The sequence below is a fragment of the Engraulis encrasicolus genome, chromosome 17 (assembly GCF_034702125.1).
Source record: "Engraulis encrasicolus isolate BLACKSEA-1 chromosome 17, IST_EnEncr_1.0, whole genome shotgun sequence".
NCBI lineage: Eukaryota > Metazoa > Chordata > Actinopteri > Clupeiformes > Engraulidae > Engraulis > Engraulis encrasicolus.
The window spans coordinates 22888488-22906303 of NC_085873.1; the positions used below are offsets into that span (position 1 = coordinate 22888488).

At 44.5% G+C, this 17816-nt stretch overlaps 1 protein-coding gene across 1 annotated transcript; it reads right to left on the reverse strand.

Moving 5' to 3' along the window:
• On the reverse strand, positions 1-17536 carry daglb (diacylglycerol lipase, beta). Its single transcript, XM_063221227.1, has 15 exons — positions 16910-17536; positions 16584-16735; positions 15716-15890; positions 13449-13728; positions 12381-12503; positions 8866-8993; positions 7521-7647; positions 6635-6718; positions 6034-6111; positions 5451-5531; positions 3199-3323; positions 2330-2398; positions 2036-2108; positions 1113-1366; positions 1-253 (listed from the first exon to the last, which is right to left on the reverse strand). The coding sequence occupies exons 1-15, from the start codon at positions 17002-17004 to the stop codon at positions 58-60; spliced, it is 2040 nt and encodes a 679-aa protein (XP_063077297.1). The 5' UTR covers positions 17005-17536; the 3' UTR covers positions 1-57.
• Positions 17537-17816: the final 280 nt, after the last annotated feature.

Sequence of the window (17816 nt, forward strand, 5' to 3'; positions counted from 1 at the left end):
GTGTGTGTGTGTGTGTGTGTGTGTGTATCTGTCTATGTATAAGCATGTGTGTGTGCCTCAGATGACGTTGAGGTGGCTATTGCTCATGGAGGAGGGGCAGAGCAGCGTGATGCGGTCCTGGCCCAGGCTCTGCAGCGCCCGCAGTACCACGTCGGGCATGTGGTCCGCCAGCATGCGGGGGGAGATGAGCACGCTGCGGAACGCCATCTCACTGGACCACTCGGCACGGTAGCGCACATTAGACCAACAGGACCTGTAGCACAAAGAGAGGGAGGGAGGGGGGCAGGAGAGAGAGAGGAGAGAGAGAGAAAGAGAGAGGGAGAGAGAGAGTTTGTGATTATTAACACCATCTCATTGGACCACTCGGCACGGTAGCGCACATTAGACCAACAGGACCTGTAGAGGGGAGAGGGAGAGAGAGGGAAAGAAGGAGAGAGAAGGGTGAGAGAAGGAAAGAGCGAGAGTGAGAGAGAGGTGGAGGGAAGAGAGAGAGGGGGGAGGGAGAGAGCAAGTGGGAGATAGGGGGGAGAGAAGGAAGGAGAGAGAGAGAGAAAAAGCAAAAGAGAGAGAGAGAGGGAGGGGGGGAGAGAGAGAAAGAGAGGGAGAGAGAGAGAGGAAGAGTGGGAGAGAGAGAGGTGGGGGAAAAGAGAGAGAGGGGGGAGGGAGAGGGGGGAGGAAGGAGAGACAGAGAGAAAGCAGGAGAGAGAGATACAGAAGGAGAGATGGGGGAGAGAGGAAGAGAGAGAGAGAAGGGAGGGAGGGAGAGAGAGAGAAAGTGAGGGAGAGAAGGAGAGAGAGAAAGTGAGGGAGAGAAGGAGAGAGAGAGGGTGAGAGAAAAACGTGAGAGGGATGGAGACAGAGAGAGAGAGAGAGAGAGAGAGAGAGAGAGAGAGAGAGATAAACCATGAACCATGAGAGGAGTTACATGTCAGTCGAGTTAAGCAAAGTTCCTCCAACTTCCTCTTGAAGTTGAAGGTCCATCTTCAGTTACATGCATGACTCTGCCAGGCAGCTACAAGGGCGTATGTATGTGTGTGTGTGTGAGTGTGGGCGTGTGCGCGGGCGTGTGCGCGCACATGTGTGTATGTGTGTGTAGCCCTTTCCCAACTCACCTGCGTGAAGGTCCATCTTCGGTGACGTGCATGACTCTGCCAGGCAGGTAGAGGGGCAGGTGTGTGGTGGTGGTGTGTGTGGGCGACTCGTCGGAGGCCAGGCTCTGGTACGATGCTGAGCTACGCACCAACAGGCTCTCCTCCCCCAGCAAGGGAGCACTCAGCTCCTCTTCCCTGTTCTCCAGCTCCGTGTCGAAGTCATCCGGCTCCCCACCGAACACCTCGTACCAGCAGCCATGCAACAAGATGCGGTACTGTGAGGGAACATAGAAAATAGAATAAAATACAAATAGAATTGACTGTATTTAATATTAACGGAATACGTGTCACAATGGAATGTAGTATTTAAAGCCTACTTTGTTTCCATGTATTCCTTGATTTAAAACAACGTAAATACAGAAAGTACGCTTCAACAAGCAAACATTAATTTCCCAGCAGTACATGTGTAGGGCTGGGTAAAGTAATCGAGTTAATCGATAATCGATCGAATCGAAATTCATATAATCGATTCACAGGGCACAAAATCGATTTTTTGGTTCTTTTTCTCTTTGTTCTTTTTGTTTAATTTAGGTCTATGGAAAATACCCAGTAGGTATTAGTCAATTAGGCCTAGGCCTACTTATTACAAATTAGCAATCTGTTAACACTGTCAAGCTTCAGCCCTTTGACATTTGTATATAAAAAAAGAGGTAACAGCATCTTTTGGGGGAAATCCTGGCACCAAGAAGGGAACGGATTGAATCGATTCGGAATGAATCGAATCGAATCGAATCGTGATCAATCGATTCAAAGCCCTAAGAATCGAAATCGAATCGATTCCGGAACATGGCTGCGATACACAGCCCTATACATGTCTTTACCTTGGGCTTATTACTATATATAAATGTTTATATTCATTATTTATTATATTTATTATTCATTACCTTGGGTTTGTTACAATTTGAGACCATTTTCAGTATCCTCTTCTTCAGGTCCTCCATGTTGGGTAAACTTAACCTGCGGAGCGGGACACAGGAACACAGAGGTGAGGACTGAGATGACAGGACGACAACAACAACCACCACAACAACCACAACAACAACAACCACAACCACAACCACAACACATATTTAATTAGCACAATATCACAGCTATATCTGGATAGGTAGATAGTTGTCCATGGTTCTTGCCAGCTGACAGTTAGGGGGCGGCACAGTCACACACAGCACTTGGCTTACCTGGGTACAAGGTCCTTTCCCAACACCACAGACACCACAAACTCCTTGGAGTAGTCAGTAAGAGCTTTGCTGAAAACAACAAAAATAACAACAAATGAATTTCAAAATTATCAGCACAATATCACAATATGACATTAGAGATTAAATAATGTAGAAAAACACGATTTTGCATAATTTCATTCAAACCTGAGCATCAAAATAACACACATCAGACAGAGACAGCAAAAATCCATAGGACAAAAAAAATAATATCAGAGTGTTTATGAGATTCTGATGAGCTGTAAATAGTCCTCTCTGCATCAGGGGGGCAACCGCGGTGTAATGGTTAGAGAGTTGTACCAGAGATTCTTTAAGTATAGAGATATGCCAATGTAATAGGTTGCTATGGGCACCTAACATGACCAGGTTCCGGTCTGCCTAAAGGGCCGTGTCATAATACTCCTAGCATTGAATAGAACAGTCCTTAGGTCTGCCTAGGTCTGCCTAAAGGGGGATTTCTCCCCTCTCCCCCTTGCAATAATAGAACCCGGAAACAATGGGCCAATGGAACCTCTCTCTTATCTACTCTCTCTGGTTGTACTGTAGATCACAGGGTTGCAGGTTCGAATCCCACCCTGACCTCTCCCTACACTTGCAACCATGGCTAGAGTGCCCTTGAGCAAGGCACCTAACCTCACATTGCTCCAGGGACTGTAACCAATACCCTGTAAATAATAACTGTAAGTCGCTTTGGATAAAAGCATCAGCTAAGTGTAATGTAATGTACAAAGTGACTCGTGAGCAGCACGACCAAGATAGCAGCCATCACACACACACACACACACACACACACACACACACACTTTCTATGTGCATCTGCATCAAGTTACCTCATGAGTGGTGGTGGTGAGAATGCGTAGCACTGTAGCGTGGGATAATGACTCCTCAATAACACGGCCAGGATGGCAGCAGCACCCCCACCCAGACTGTGGCCAGTGATGACCAGGTTATACTCCTACAGCACGGAGAGAGAGAGAGAGACGTCACACACACACACAATACAGACAGTGCGTACACACACACACACACACAATCAATTATGGTGGCAAAATAACAGTTTACCGAGAAAAACAAAATTGTTGTGAATGGGCAACAGCACTAACAAAATGATATCAATTCAAAGTATACAATCTAATCATAACAGTCCAAGCCAAATTAAATCAGAGATTATAAACATGAAGGGACATCCTAGGACTGTATTTTTGATATGTCCTACAAATAAAAAACAAAGTACGAGTATACATGCAATTACATTGGATATAATTAAAACACAACTAGATACAGTTGAGGACGATATTATTAGCCCCCCGCCTGAAATTAGACATCGCTCTTGATTTCTCAGTGAGAATGACCATTATGAACCGTTTCTGTTATTCTGGAAACAAATACACTGATGGAGATAATGTCCAATGAGTTGAATTTGGATTTTTCCATTTTCACAATGAGTTTAAACAAAAAAGGGTAAAAATGGCAAGGACAAAATTATTAGCCCCCTTATCATTAATAGTCAATAGGAGTGCCATTTATGAACCAAAACTGACATCAGGCACTTTGATTAGTTGTTAACTACCTACCAGGGAGTTTGGCCCATTTTTTCATTGCAAATAGTTAACCTGGTCCAAATTGCATGGATGTTGAGGATGGACATTCTTTTTCAGCACTCCTCAAAGACTATCTAAAGGATTGAGATCTGAACCACAACATGATCATGGTTTTAGTAACCTTGAAGAACATTTGAACAATTTTGGATGAAAGTTTTGGGTTATTATCTTATTGAAAGATCCAGTGAAGATTTTGCATGGTCACCTTCCACATTCTATCATAATCTTCTGTTTTTATGGTGCCGTACACCCAAACAAGGTTTCCTGTGGCTGAGGCTGCCACAGAATGATGCTTCCACCACCATGTTTAATTGTGGAAACCATGTTATAAAGTTTTAAGGACTATCCCTTTCTTCACCTGACAGAAGCAGAATTCATGCATCAAAGCAGGTGCAATTGAATCTCATCAGATGAAAGCAGAGACTTTTCATTTTTGACTTTCAAATGTTCATAGGCAAAGCTAAATAACACTCTGATATGCACCGCCTTTAGTAAAAGGGTTCTTCTGTGATGATGGCCCCAAAGCCCAATACGATGACAAGCCCTAACAGCTGTCTTTCTTGAAATAAAAACTCCAGGTGAGGCCAGGTCAATAACAATCATCTAGGCAGGTGTCCAATGCTTCTTTGGTCTAATGAGACTAAGCAGTTTCCACAGTTACACATAGTGGTGGGGGCATCAAGTTTTTAGACTGTTATTCAGCCTCAGACACAGGGAGTCTGGGTCTGGATCTGGATTGCTGGGTCCTCCAACAACATTGTAACCCAAAGTAAACATTTAAAATTAGTTCAGAGGTTCTTCAAGGACACTAAAACCATGATACTGGAATGACCATTAGTCCAGTCCTCAATCCCACTAAGAGTCTGTGGCAAATGTCTATGCTCAGCATCCATGCAATTTGGACCAGCTAGAACACTTTTCAGTGAAGAAATGGGCCAAAATCCCTAGTGGGGCATGTGCCAACCTAGGTAACAACTGATCAAAGTGCCTGTTGTCAGTTTTGGTTCATAAATGGCGTCATATTGACTATTAATGATCAGGGGGCTAATCATTTTGTCCTTGTCATTTTTGCCCTTTTTTGTTTAAACTCATTGTAACTATAGAAAAATGCAAATTCAACTCATTGGACATTATCTCCATCAGTGTATTTGTTTCCAGAATAACAGAAACGGTTCATAATGGTCATTCTCACTGAGAAATCAAGAGAAATGTCTAATTTCAGGAGGGAGGCTAATAATATCGTCCTCAACTGTATGTGCCCAGAGAGTACATGCACCTCCGCCCTCTGGTGGACAGAAACACACACGCACCACGAACACCAGCAAACTAAGCTCACACAAACGAGCACAACCTCCTTGGTGGCCCCTGGTGGAAGGCCACCCACACGGCAGCGAATGAACAAACCAACATAGAAACTCGATCACATGTCCTCCTTGTCGGAGGAAATAATTATAAATAAATATAATGACGAGTGGTCTTACTGGAGCGATGGAGAAGGCTTGTCTCAGAATGCCGTCGTTCTCGAGCCTCTTGTAGATGTACTGGGCAGCCTGGGAGATGCCCTGCAGAATCAGATACATAAAACATGTCAATATCAAGAGCTGACCCTACCGTGACGCTAACGGTAGGGCACTTGTCTGCTACGCGGCTGACCAGGGTTCGATTCTGGCCCAGGTCCTATGCCGACCCTTCCCCGTCTCTCTCTCCCGCTAGTTTCCTGTTGCCATCTTCACTGTACTATCCTAATAATAAAGGTGAAAGCCCCCCCCAAAAAATATTGAAAAAATACATATGAAGAGCTTCTTGGAGCACTTCTGCGCCTTCCAAACGTCAGTCACTTTGTGCACCAAAATAAAAAAAAACTTCTAAATTGTTGCTGAGTGCTCCAGTCATCCAGTCATCCTACTTCACACTGTCTTTATACTTNTTTGTTATTTTTTGGATGTAATATACAGTTTTCGAATCAACCCTTGCATGTGCCCCCTTTTTGTTACATTTAGACACTACGTACTGTAAGTATGAATAGATGTTTTCTAAAAAGTGATGCAGTAAGCCACAGCAGACCTTGTGTGCATAGCTGGCCCCTGATACCCCTTGTATAGGCAGGTTCTCACACTCCGCTGACAGATCCGTCAACACGTCCTGAAACACAGACATTACACACAGAAACACGACAATGAATCACCACATGAAACTGCAAATCTCTAAACGAAAAACATTGACATTGTACAGGGCATACAGTAACAGGTGATACTAGGGGTATTGTTGTTTTATGCAAGCTTATTTTCCTTATCATGCATTCATGCTTTATGTGAAGTTTAGTTTCCTTATTATGTGTCAATGTGTTGTCTGCATTTGGAACTTTTTGTTGGCTGCCATTTTTTGACCAGGACTCCCTGGCAGATGAGACACTTATGCATTTTTTCCACTGCCGGTTTTCTGGTAGGCCTACAGCTCGACACAGTGCGACTCGGCCGACACCTTTTACTTTTCAAATAGGCACGACACAGCTCAATCGTAAAGCAAAAAGAGGCAGCTGAGTCATGGCTGTCCATATTAGGCCACGGCCTTCCATATCAGCCATAGCTGCCCATGTGCAGAATGAGAATAGGACTAAGTCAGCCACCACTGATATATTGTGAAGGAGAAAGTGATCCAGTGATACCTTCAGCGAGAGGGTTCCCCTAATGGCCACCAGGATCGATTCCTTTTTGTGATCCAGAGCCACAAAGAAAGGGATCTCGTAGATCTGGAGAAGAGAAGAAGGCATTATGGTTAATTAAAAAAAAAAACACACACACACACACACAGGCGCACACACACACAGGCACACACACACACACGCTCACTAAAGAAGAGGATAAATAAAAACAGTAGCTTCTTCACAAAAAATCTAAATACAATCATATTTCAAAGCCGTGGACACAGGCTCTGTTGTTACGGCAACGACCTCTGTTGTTATGGAAACGACCTCTGCTGTTATGCTGAGGTCAGTGAGGGCTCAGGGCTTCCCTGATACTGCTGACAGGACAGGACACCGGCATTGTTAATTTTCTATTCTCTTATGTGTATGTTTGTTTATATACGTACATGTCACACGTGCGTGCGTGTGAGAGAGATAGAGAGAGAGAGAGAGAGAGAGAGAGAGAGAGAGAGAGAGAGAGAGAGAGAGAGAGAGAGAGAGAGCATCTGTGTGCTTGTGCATTTGTATGACGTATGCATGTGTGTCTGTGTCGGGGGCGCTGTGGCGCAGCGCGTTACGCCCCCCACATTCTGGCATGCATGCCCGACGGGACCCCGGTTCGAGTCCGACCGTGGTCATTTCCCAGACCTCCCCCCATCTCTCTCTCCCAATCATTTACTGTCTGTCCTCCACTGTCCTGTAATAATAAAGGCCGGAAGGCCCCAAAAAATACAAAAAAAACCCAACAAAAAAACTGTGTGTGTGTGTGTGTGTGCGCATCACCTGGTTATGAAGGCTGATATGTAGAAAGTATCTGTGCTGCAGGCCTGTGTGTGTGTATGTGTGTGTGTGTGTGTGTGTGTGTCACCTGGTTATGAAGGCTGATGTGTATAAAGTCCCTGTATTGAAGGCCTGTGGTCTGTAAGATGGAGGTGAAGTGACATCCCAGGTGGTCTCCTCCCACAATGTCATACTGGGCACTGCGACTACGGCAGCTGAAACACATTACATTACATTACATTACATTACACGCACTTATTATATGGTTGTGACGTCATCTGTCGAATGCTCCATTCATTTCAACGGGGCTCCCCAACGTTCGCACGTCTGTTATTTTACGATAACGGACGGGTTGGTCTATAACAGACCGCTGTCAATGGCAACAAGACTTTTCACTGCTAAAGCGACTTTTCAACAAGACTCTAATCAGCTGCTGTGATAGACAACATCTGTTGTCCTGGCTACCTAGCTGTTAGCGGTGTTCCACAACGGCACTGTTTTGTTTTGCGCAGCAACAATCTTTTGACATTTAAAACTATAATAGCCTAGACTTCACATTAAATAGGCCTAAAGAAATGTCCCCGCCATGTGTGAATCATTTAAGTATATCCATATAATAAGCGGGTTAACTTTCGGCGAGTCGGTCGCTTTGTGGAATAGCAGCACTTCAGAGAGAACCTCTCTCCGCTCCGCGTCGGGGTCTAAAGATTCTCTCTGTCGTGCTGCTATTCCACGGTAGCGACCTTCTCGCCGAACGTTAACCCTTACTTATTAGCTGACATTACATTGCATGATATATTACATTACATTACACGACATTACACTTGTTACTGTAGCTGACATTACATTACATGACATTACATTTCAGCACAAAATATTACAAGATTCTACATTACACTTTTATCCAAAGCGACTTATATTACAGTATCCCAAATTTGGGTTTGAACATATAAACACCTTTTCCCGACTTCAGTATCCCGGATAAGCCCTTATTTGGGATTTTGAGATATCGAGATATGCTACAGTATGTGGAGTATTCTGAAAGAAATCAGGATATTGACACATGGAAACATACCCGCATACCGAGGCTTGCCATATAATGTTGTTGCCGGTATCCAGGTCACACGCATTTGAAGAGAATTCAAAAACGGCGAAGAATGTAGACTAGGATATAGTGTAATACTCTGTACTCATATAAACACCTTATCCCAAATTTGTTCATTACCGAGATCACAAGCCTCATATTCAGGATAGTGAACTGCATATAAACGTTGATAAGCGAGCAGGGGTGCATTTCTAGAAAGCATAGTTGTTAGCCAGTTAGCAACTTGGGTAGTTGCCAATGGAAAATTGCCTTGAAAACAACAAAGTAGCTAACAAAGTTAGCAACTACGGTTTCGAGAAATGCACCCCAGAGTTGCCGGCGTACTCACCAGTCGCCGCTGAGTTTACAGAGGCCGGTGAGGGGGTGTGAGTAGATGTACATGGGCCACCCGTACGCAGCCACAGCAAACTGCATGCAGTGGGTAGCACGCTCCAGCTCAATCTCAAGATCTTCTCTCTGTAGAAAACAAATGATAGTACATAAGAGTACATTACACTTCATTACAATGTTTTACATTACACTGCATCAAGGGCTCTCCACACCAGACTGACAGTTAGTGGGGCGCCATTGGGGGCTGCCCCCTTGCACGGATGAGGCATAAATGCAAATTTGTTGTGTGCAGTGTGCAGTGAATACTTGTGTGCTATGGAGTGCTGTGTCACAATGACAATGGGAGTTGGAGATGGAGTTAGGTATTGTCGGGCGTTGGGGACAGTTGGAACAGAATTGGCTTGGTGTGTCTCGGTGCGTTTGGGGGAGTTGGGGGATGTTAGTGCTCGTGGGTCTCCGTCGGGAGATTTTCAGCATGTTCAGTTGGGTTGAGGACCCCATTGGTGGTCAGGTTGCATGCAGGGCTCTGATTGGTTTGTGCTTACTGCAAGCAGGAGGTGGGAGGGCAGTGGTTTAAGCCACCAATAGTAGCAAACTCACAAATGTCTACTTGAGTTTCATTACATCATTACACTGTTTGTTTAGATGGCTTCCAACACATTGCTCAGAGTGCCTTTTTCCCCTTTAGCGAACTAGGTCGCAGTAAGAGAAATTAAGTCTTAAAGTGAACAAATGACACTGCAAAAGTCATAGCATTTTGTGAGCGAGAGATAGATCACGATCCGGATCCAGGATTTTTAAAAAGGATTCTTCACCATTGAGGGATAGGGCGTATTTTGACATTTTACACAAAAACAAGGCAGAAAGACTTGGACAAAAAATTATGGCATAGTCAAATGTTCTATCAAACAGCGTCCTTGACAGAGGTCTGCACCCTTCTTCACTTCTTTTCTTCATTTTTCACTTCTGCTGTAGACACCTACATCAAAATCAATACATTCAGAGCTTATATTAGTTGTGTGCTCCTACTGGTCCGGGTCTTAAAAAAAACATTGAGTGCCAGTGGTTAGCCAATATGTATTTTGTCCACAATAGTGTGTGTATCTTATCAATGACATTCCAACATGTTTTGGTCATAGTCCACACCTGCCTTTGGAATGAGCTTGTTGCTACTGGATTTCACCAAGACTGTCTAAAAGGCTTGTGTGTACAAAATGCACAGAAAGAAACACATTTAGTTTGCAGTCAACACTGAAAGGATACCAACTAGTTTCCTTTTCCCCTTGTATTGCCCAACACAGATTCACAGATGCACTTCATGCCTGTCCTGTGGTATCTGCTGTTGTTGTCTATATGTGCTTGCTTATGTTGTCTTGAGGCACATTTTGGGGACAATAAAGTTGAAACCTTTTTCCTGACATGTTTCGACAGCAATAACGGTTGTCGCTTCTTTTACAGTAGTGACGGTTAGAGAGCTATTACAGACACCATATTGTTGCTCCTGGTATTGCCCAAACATTATGCCACCCAGAACATATTGCTTCCAGGCAATGTAGAGGTAAGGTAACACTGAGTGACTTTTACCGTATTACTGCATGGGCCTACCGGGCCCAGGCCCAGGGGCCCAAGAACCAGGGTAGCCCTGATGCTCAAGCCTCTGAACAACTACTACTACTACTACAAAAAACACTTTAAATTTATGTCCACATATTGTATTGAAATTATACTTTTAACAACCTGATTTTAACTTTCTCAGGGGAGAAATCCCCAACAACAAAGGCTCTTCGCTAAACCCCCACATTTTTTGAAATCTCGCAATTCCATGGAGGGGGCCCTTCCTCGTTGTCTGGCTCAGGGGCCGTTGAAGTGGGGAGAGCTTTCTTGTTGTCTGGCCCAGGGCCCCATGGAGGGGGGCCCTTTCTTGTTGTTTGGCCCAGGGGCCTGTGTCCAAATCCGTCTTTGACTTTGACAGGGAAACCAAACATAATTCTTGGATGCCAGAAAGACTCAGCAGAGTTAGAGAGAGGGGCTATGGCCTTCTCAGGGGCTTGCTTAATCGGGTTTGTGATCTCCGAAATGACACGTAATCTAATCCCTATGTTAAGAATGCCTTTTTGGCCCTTACCGCAACAGCACCAGCTGCGCTGCCTGGAAACAGTGCCCATCACGCACACAAACACAAACAAACACAAACACGGGCATTACAAATAGCAACAGGGATCTGATCGTCATCTACCCAAAGTGACTTTCTTTCCTCTTGTGAGGGGACAAAGAAATGTCTAAAAGGGACATACGTGTATGTACATGGTACTGCCGTTATGTTTATTCATTCGGTTATTAGTCACACCCACTCCTGTGACTTTCAGAGCATACTGGACCAACTAATGCTGCCTAATTCACCTTCAAGGACTTCAGTTAGTGCCCATTGTGCAAACAAACACGTTAATTCAAAGGCAGAAGGAACACTCTTGTCATTTTAAAACCACATCGCAGACAAGACTGCAACCTCATTTATTCAAGCTGTCAAACTTGATAAACCCATTGATGCCTGATGTTGCGTTGTGCAACATTGGCCCTGGCGCCTGGAGCTGCATTACGCAACGTTCAGTCTCATGAGTTTGAGACAATTTTATTAAAAATCTCGGTTTGTTTGAGATTAATGAACACATTCTAAAGAAAGATGAGGGTCTTAGCATTTGAATTCAACTTAGTGCATATTTGTATGTGCTTCAGAAGCTGAGATATTTAGGTTTTTATAGGCTGAGGGCAGCTTTTCTTAAAAAGGGCTCAGGCATTCAGCAGCATTTTCTGCAGGCGCCTTAGGCGTCAATGGGTTAATGCACTCACTCACTACTAGAGAGTAGAAATGTGATCCAATTCCCTGATGGGGAAGAGGGGATATGAACACTAGACTCAATACTCACTATGGGAGATGAGGGGCTATCAACGCTAGCCACTATTGAGGAGGAGAGGAGGGGCTGTGATCCTATTCCCTTATCCTAATGGGTCAAAATGGGATGTAAACAGACTCATTGTGTGAGAGGAGAGGATGTGATCCCAACTCACTATGGGAGAGGATGGTGTATGATCTGTACTTACTATAGGCAATGAGGGGCTGTGTGCCAGAAGGGTATAGGTTCTCTACTCACTATAGGAGAGAAGGGTATATGATCTCTCCTCACTATAGGCGATGAGGGGCTGTGTGCCAGGAGGAAATAGGTTCTCTACTCACTATGGGAGAAGAGGGTATATGTTCTCTACTCATTATAGGAGATGAGGGTATAAGATCTCTACTCACTATAGGAGATGAGGGTATAAGATCTCTACTCACTATGGGGGAGGAGGGGCTGTGTGCCAGGAGGGTATATGATCTCTCCTCACTATGGGAGAGGAGGGGATATGATATCTTCTCACTATAGGACAGGAGGCTATAGGTTCTCTACTCACTATGGGAGAAGAGGGTATAGGTTCTCTACTCATTATAGGAGAGAAGGGTATGGGTTCTCTACTCACTATGGGAGAGGAGGGGCTGTGTGCCATTACGTCGTCTGGGTCTCTGCACTGCTCCATCTTGTCCTGCTCCTGATGCAGCAGAGCCAGACCAGCAGCGATGTCACTGGGCACCAGGTCAGTATCCTGCAGACACAACACACATTACATTACATTACATTACATTACATTACATTACATTATCCACAGCGATGTCACTGGGCACCAAGTCTGTATCCTGCAGAGATGACATACATAATAAATATATACAGTACACATACAGTATATGTATACATACATATATTATACGTACATATACATATACATTACACACAGCAATGTCAGTGGGTACCAGGTCTGTATCCTTGAGATCAGACCAGATATATCATATAAAGTACAGGGGTTAGACAATGAAACTGAAATTACTGTCATTTTAGTGTGGGAAGTTTTATGGCTCACATGGACTAGCCTGTTGGCCAATCTTTGCACCAGTAAGGTGAAGCGTGAAGTTTCAATTACCAGGGCAAGGGCACAGTTTTGCATAAAATTTGGCAATGCACACAACATTATCGGTAACGTGTCAGAGTTCAAAAGAAGAGAAATTCTTTGTGTGTGTGAAACTGGTGGATCTTTGACCGAGACACTACAGCAAGTCTTTGCAATGTATCAAGAGCGCATCAAGAAAGAGAGAGAGTCCGAGCTGACTGACATACCAAGAAGGATACGGTAAAGAGCTGAGAGAGAGAGAGAGAGAGAGAGAGCGAGAGAGCGAGAGAGAGAGTCTGAGTTGACTGACATACCGAGAAGAATCAGGTGAAGAGCTGAAAGAGAGAGAGGGATAAAGACAGAGAGAGAGAGAGAGAGGGATAAAGACAGAGAGAGAGAGAGAGAGGGGGATAAAGACAGAGAGAGAGAGAGAGAGAGGGATAAAGACAGAGAGAGAGAGAGAGAGAGTCCGAGCTGACTGACATGTGTACCGAGAAGAATCAGCTGAAGAGCTGAGAGAGAGAGTGATAGAGAGAGAGAGACACAGAGAGAGACACAGAGAGAGAGAGAGAGAGAGTCCGAGTCGGAGTTGATTGACATACGTACCGAGAAGAATCCGGTGAACAGCTGTGCGATGCCGCTGAAGGCCGCCCGGTGGTTGTCGTCCTGCGGGAGGCAGCAGCAGAGCAGGCGCAGACGGCTCTCCCACACGCGCACCGCCAGAGACCGCGCCGTCGACAGGAACTGGGCCGACTCACTGCTCTCCAGGTCGCGCAAGCCAAGAGGTTGCTGCTGCTGCTGCTGGGCCAGAACCGAGCGGCGCTGACTACCCAGCGGGTCGAACACCACCAGCACTCCCACCACCGTGAAGAAGATGATCACCCAGCTGCATGGAAGAAAAACAGGACAAGAGAATTAAGCCTTAAGGAATAACGTTTCAGCTGCTGCTGCTGGTGCATAGTGCTGCTGAATACCTAACGGGTCGAATACCACCAGCACACCCACCACCGTGAAGAAGATGATCACCCAGCTGCATGGAAGAAAAAGAGGAAAAGAGAAAGTCTTAGGCCTAATTCACACCAGAGCGGGGAAGAGGGGCGGGACGGAATAGATTTTTACTGGTGGTGGCGAAAATACATGGAAACAGATCGGTCCTTCCACACCAACTGGCGGTAGTCGGACAGTGGCGGCGCGGGAGCCGTCTCCGCTCGCGCTGCATTTGGAAAATAGAACTGGAGCGGATTTTGGACGGCAGCGGACAGCGGTGTCCCATTCAAATGAATGGCAAAGTAGCGAACTAGCTTTGATTGTGGGGGGATTTTGAACAGGACTGGCCGCGCATGCCGACACTGTCGGTGTGAAAGGCCGAGTAGAACACACCGGCCGAAATTAAGCAGAAAGACCTCAGTCGTCTTGCTGCCATTCCGCCACACTGAGTGTGAATTAACGTTTCTGCTGCTGCTGCATAGTGCTGCTGACTACCCAAACGGGTTGAATACTAACAGCACACCGACCACTGTGAAGAAAATTATAACCCAGCTGCACAGAGGAGAAAGAGAAATGTAGATTGCATATTAGTTACTACTGCTAAAGAGTCACTGGATGAAAAAGACAAAATTAATTATAATTGAAGACTTTCATTGCAAAGTGATGCACTATCCCACCCTCTTTGACTTTTGCATTTTATTATTGGAAATGACTTTTCAGAAGTCCTACCATCCTTGTGTGAATTCTTGCCATTCAAATATTTATTGAGAACATAATTTTTAAACCTATATAAAATGTATTTTGCAATGCAATGTAATGGAATGCCCAATACAAAAATGTAATTTTCCCAATTTCCAGTATAGATATACACCATTTTGCATTGAAACTCAATTATTACTATCATTATTATAGGGTCCGAACACAAGCGGGTGATGAGGCAGAGGGGGGTTCGGGCCAGAATAAAGAATCTAATCTAATCTCATTTAATCTAATCTGATCTAATCCAATGTAGCCAAATGGCGCTGACTACCAAGAGGGTTGTATACTACCAGGACTTCCACCACCGTGAAGAAGATAATCGGAGGAAAAGTGTTTCGGTAGAAGGGCGACTGCTGCTACTGCTGCTGAGCAACGTCTCAGTAAAGAGCAGGACGACTCAAAAAGGGTGACTGCTGCTGCTGAGCAACGTCTCAGTAGAAGACAACAAGCCAAAAAGGTGTAATCATAGGCTGCCTATTCATTTTAGTAGTACTACTACAAGTAGTAGTAACAGTAGATGTACGTACATAATTTATACCGGTAAATACTTTTAAATAAAGAGGTCCAGTCACTGAGTGCAACGGAAAGGGGGTGGAGGGGGGAGGAAGAAGTTCAAGCTCAGGGGAGAACAGCAGGAAACTAAAGAAAGACCTAACTTACAACACAGTAACACACACAACACAGTATTAGTTTCATTGCTGAACTACCAGCGTGCTACTGAATTCAGTGCCACTTGCAACCGTGACTTGCGAAATGCAACGTTCAAAATAAAACATCAATAAGGAACGTGAGTGTGGGGTCTTCTGTTTCCACTCGTAGGGCTGAGACACGATACAGCATTGTTGACAAGACAAGAACATTGAAACAGGATAATCCAAACTTGATAAATGTAGCATTAGTCTGCGATAGAGCGGCTTGTTACTATGGTGAAAGTGAAAAGTGAAAGCTCCATTGGGAAACTCCAACTCCCATTGTCATTGTGACACAGCACTCCACAGCACAAGTGAACACTGCACACTGCACACAACGAAATTGCATTTGCATTTGGATCCAGCCATAAAATAATAAAATAATAAAAAATAGTTAAGTGTGCCGACTCCTCACTCGGAAAACCAGAGACCACTCACCTGGAGATAACAGTGCCGATGACTGCCCCTACGGCCGCGGGGTCACATCCCCTGCTATCGTCGTTGACCCAGATTGCTCCCAAACAGGCCCAGACCAACTCTGGAACGTACAGGAGAGCCCGGAAATACACCAGCGCTGGCATGGAGCGCCGAGGACCAGGGTTCATGATAGTGCCTTGTGAGACAGGACAATGGATACCATATCAAAGTTAGCAATATTGGGTCCCAGACCACGTCTTGGGTTTTTTCTTTTGTTTCAGACATGTAAAGGTGTTATCCTTTACCCGACATGTAAAAATAAAACGTTTACATGTCTTAAGAAACAAAAGAAAATCCTAAGACTTGATTCAACAGTTAGACATAATTGAACTACATACATCTATGGTTCGCAGACATTATGATTATGAATAAAAAAGTGTAAATTGCAGCTTAGGCACAGCAAGTACCACTTTTGCTTCAGACATGTAAAAGTGTTACCCTTTAAGTGACATGTAAAGGATAAAACGTAATATGTCTGAAGAAACAAAAGAAAAGACTTGATTCAACAGTTAGATAATGAACGGCACACATCCAGGCTGTCCTACTAAGGCAAAGTGCAGTAACTATGCCTACATTGAAACTGAGAAAAAAGCTTCCAAAGCCTTGGCATTAGGTTGGATACTGTAGTTACTACACATTTGACACATTTGGACCATATGACTTCGCCACAAGATAAAGAAGACCATTTTCAGTCTAAATTCAATTCTGTCAACAAAAATATACAGCACTTTGTCTTTGATAGACAGTATGGTCTGCAGACATTGTGATAATGAATAAAAGCATCTTATCTAGATTGCAGTAAGGACACAGCAAGCCAAGTACTACTCACCCTGTCCACTGACATAAACAATGGCGCATAGTGACAGGATGATGACAGCCAGGAGCACCAGCAGCACCACGAGGTAACTGTGGAGCACTGACCCGCCAGCGCAGTCGAAGTGGCCCTTGTGAATGCTGTACAGAATCACCGTGCCAATCCAACTGAAATAACAAACACATATGGGTTGAATAATTCGCATTGATTGACCGCTATTCAGGCTATTCAGACAATAGAATGGTTTTGTTTTGGATATAGAAAAAAACGCGACAAGCTGATTTGTTTACTATCTCGTCTGTCACTGTCATATCAACAGTGCGGGCCATAGGCTGGCTTACCATATCCCTCTGATGAACAATTCAAATGCTCCTGGAAAGACGAGGTCGTCGCTGGCGATACCCCATCGCCGTCCAAACACTACCATTCCAGGCATGTTGACACCGCTGTCGCTCAAATGCTCCAAGCGAGAGAAAAGGGTTTTGCGAAATACAGCCAACACCCCATCCAAATGAGGATATGGTCCCTTGCCAATGTCCTGCTAATCGATTTAGCCAGCTACCCCCTGCCTGAAAAGACGAATACAGCTGGCATGCTTCCACGCGTTGGCGTCTTCGCTGTTTTGCCTAAGAAGAAAGTATACTTAGCGATGAACGGAAAGACTACACCGTTTAACTACATGTGACTACCAGGAATTGGCACTACATCGAAATACAAAACGATGCTAGCTAACGCTGTCAAGTCAGCTATGCTTTGTTAAGCTAACGACCACTAGCTACCTCGATGTGGTCGCCTGTCAGCTGGCAGGCATTTCATTGTCGTCAGTCTGCTCTTGATCGTTGGATCCGAGTACATACTATGACTACATAACTGCAAAAATAAAAAAGAGACTAATTAACTAGCGAAGACTACCGTGAATACCTGACTGACATGGGTGGTCTGACACATCAGTGCCAAATTGTTTTGCTTCTCTGTGCATCTCTTCAGACTTCCGTGTACAGTAGACCACATCACATTGGTTCCGCCTATGACCTATCAGCATTGTTTTTAATATATTGATATATTGTATTGTCAATTATCGATCATATCAGTATTTTATACAGTATAATACTCATCGATGTATCTTATTCATTTGTTATTTGAATTCAAACTTGGAAGACAAGGTTCTCAAAATTAAAGGCTCACTTGGCTATATAAAAGGTGTGTGACATCGGTTTACAGCAGGAGTGAGGAACCTCATTCATCCCC

Coding starts and splice junctions, on each gene's coding strand:
- daglb (XM_063221227.1), bottom strand. CDS start 17,004: ATGCCTGGAATGGTAGTGTTTGGACGGCGATGGGGTATCGCCAGCGAC. Junction 15,891..16,583: donor TGTTTATGTCAGTGGACAGG/GTGAGTAGTACT, acceptor CTGTCTCACAAG/GCACTATCATGAACCCTGGT. Junction 7,648..8,865: donor TGTAAACTCAGCGGCGACTG/GTGAGTACGCCG, acceptor AATGTGTTTCAG/CTGCCGTAGTCGCAGTGCCC.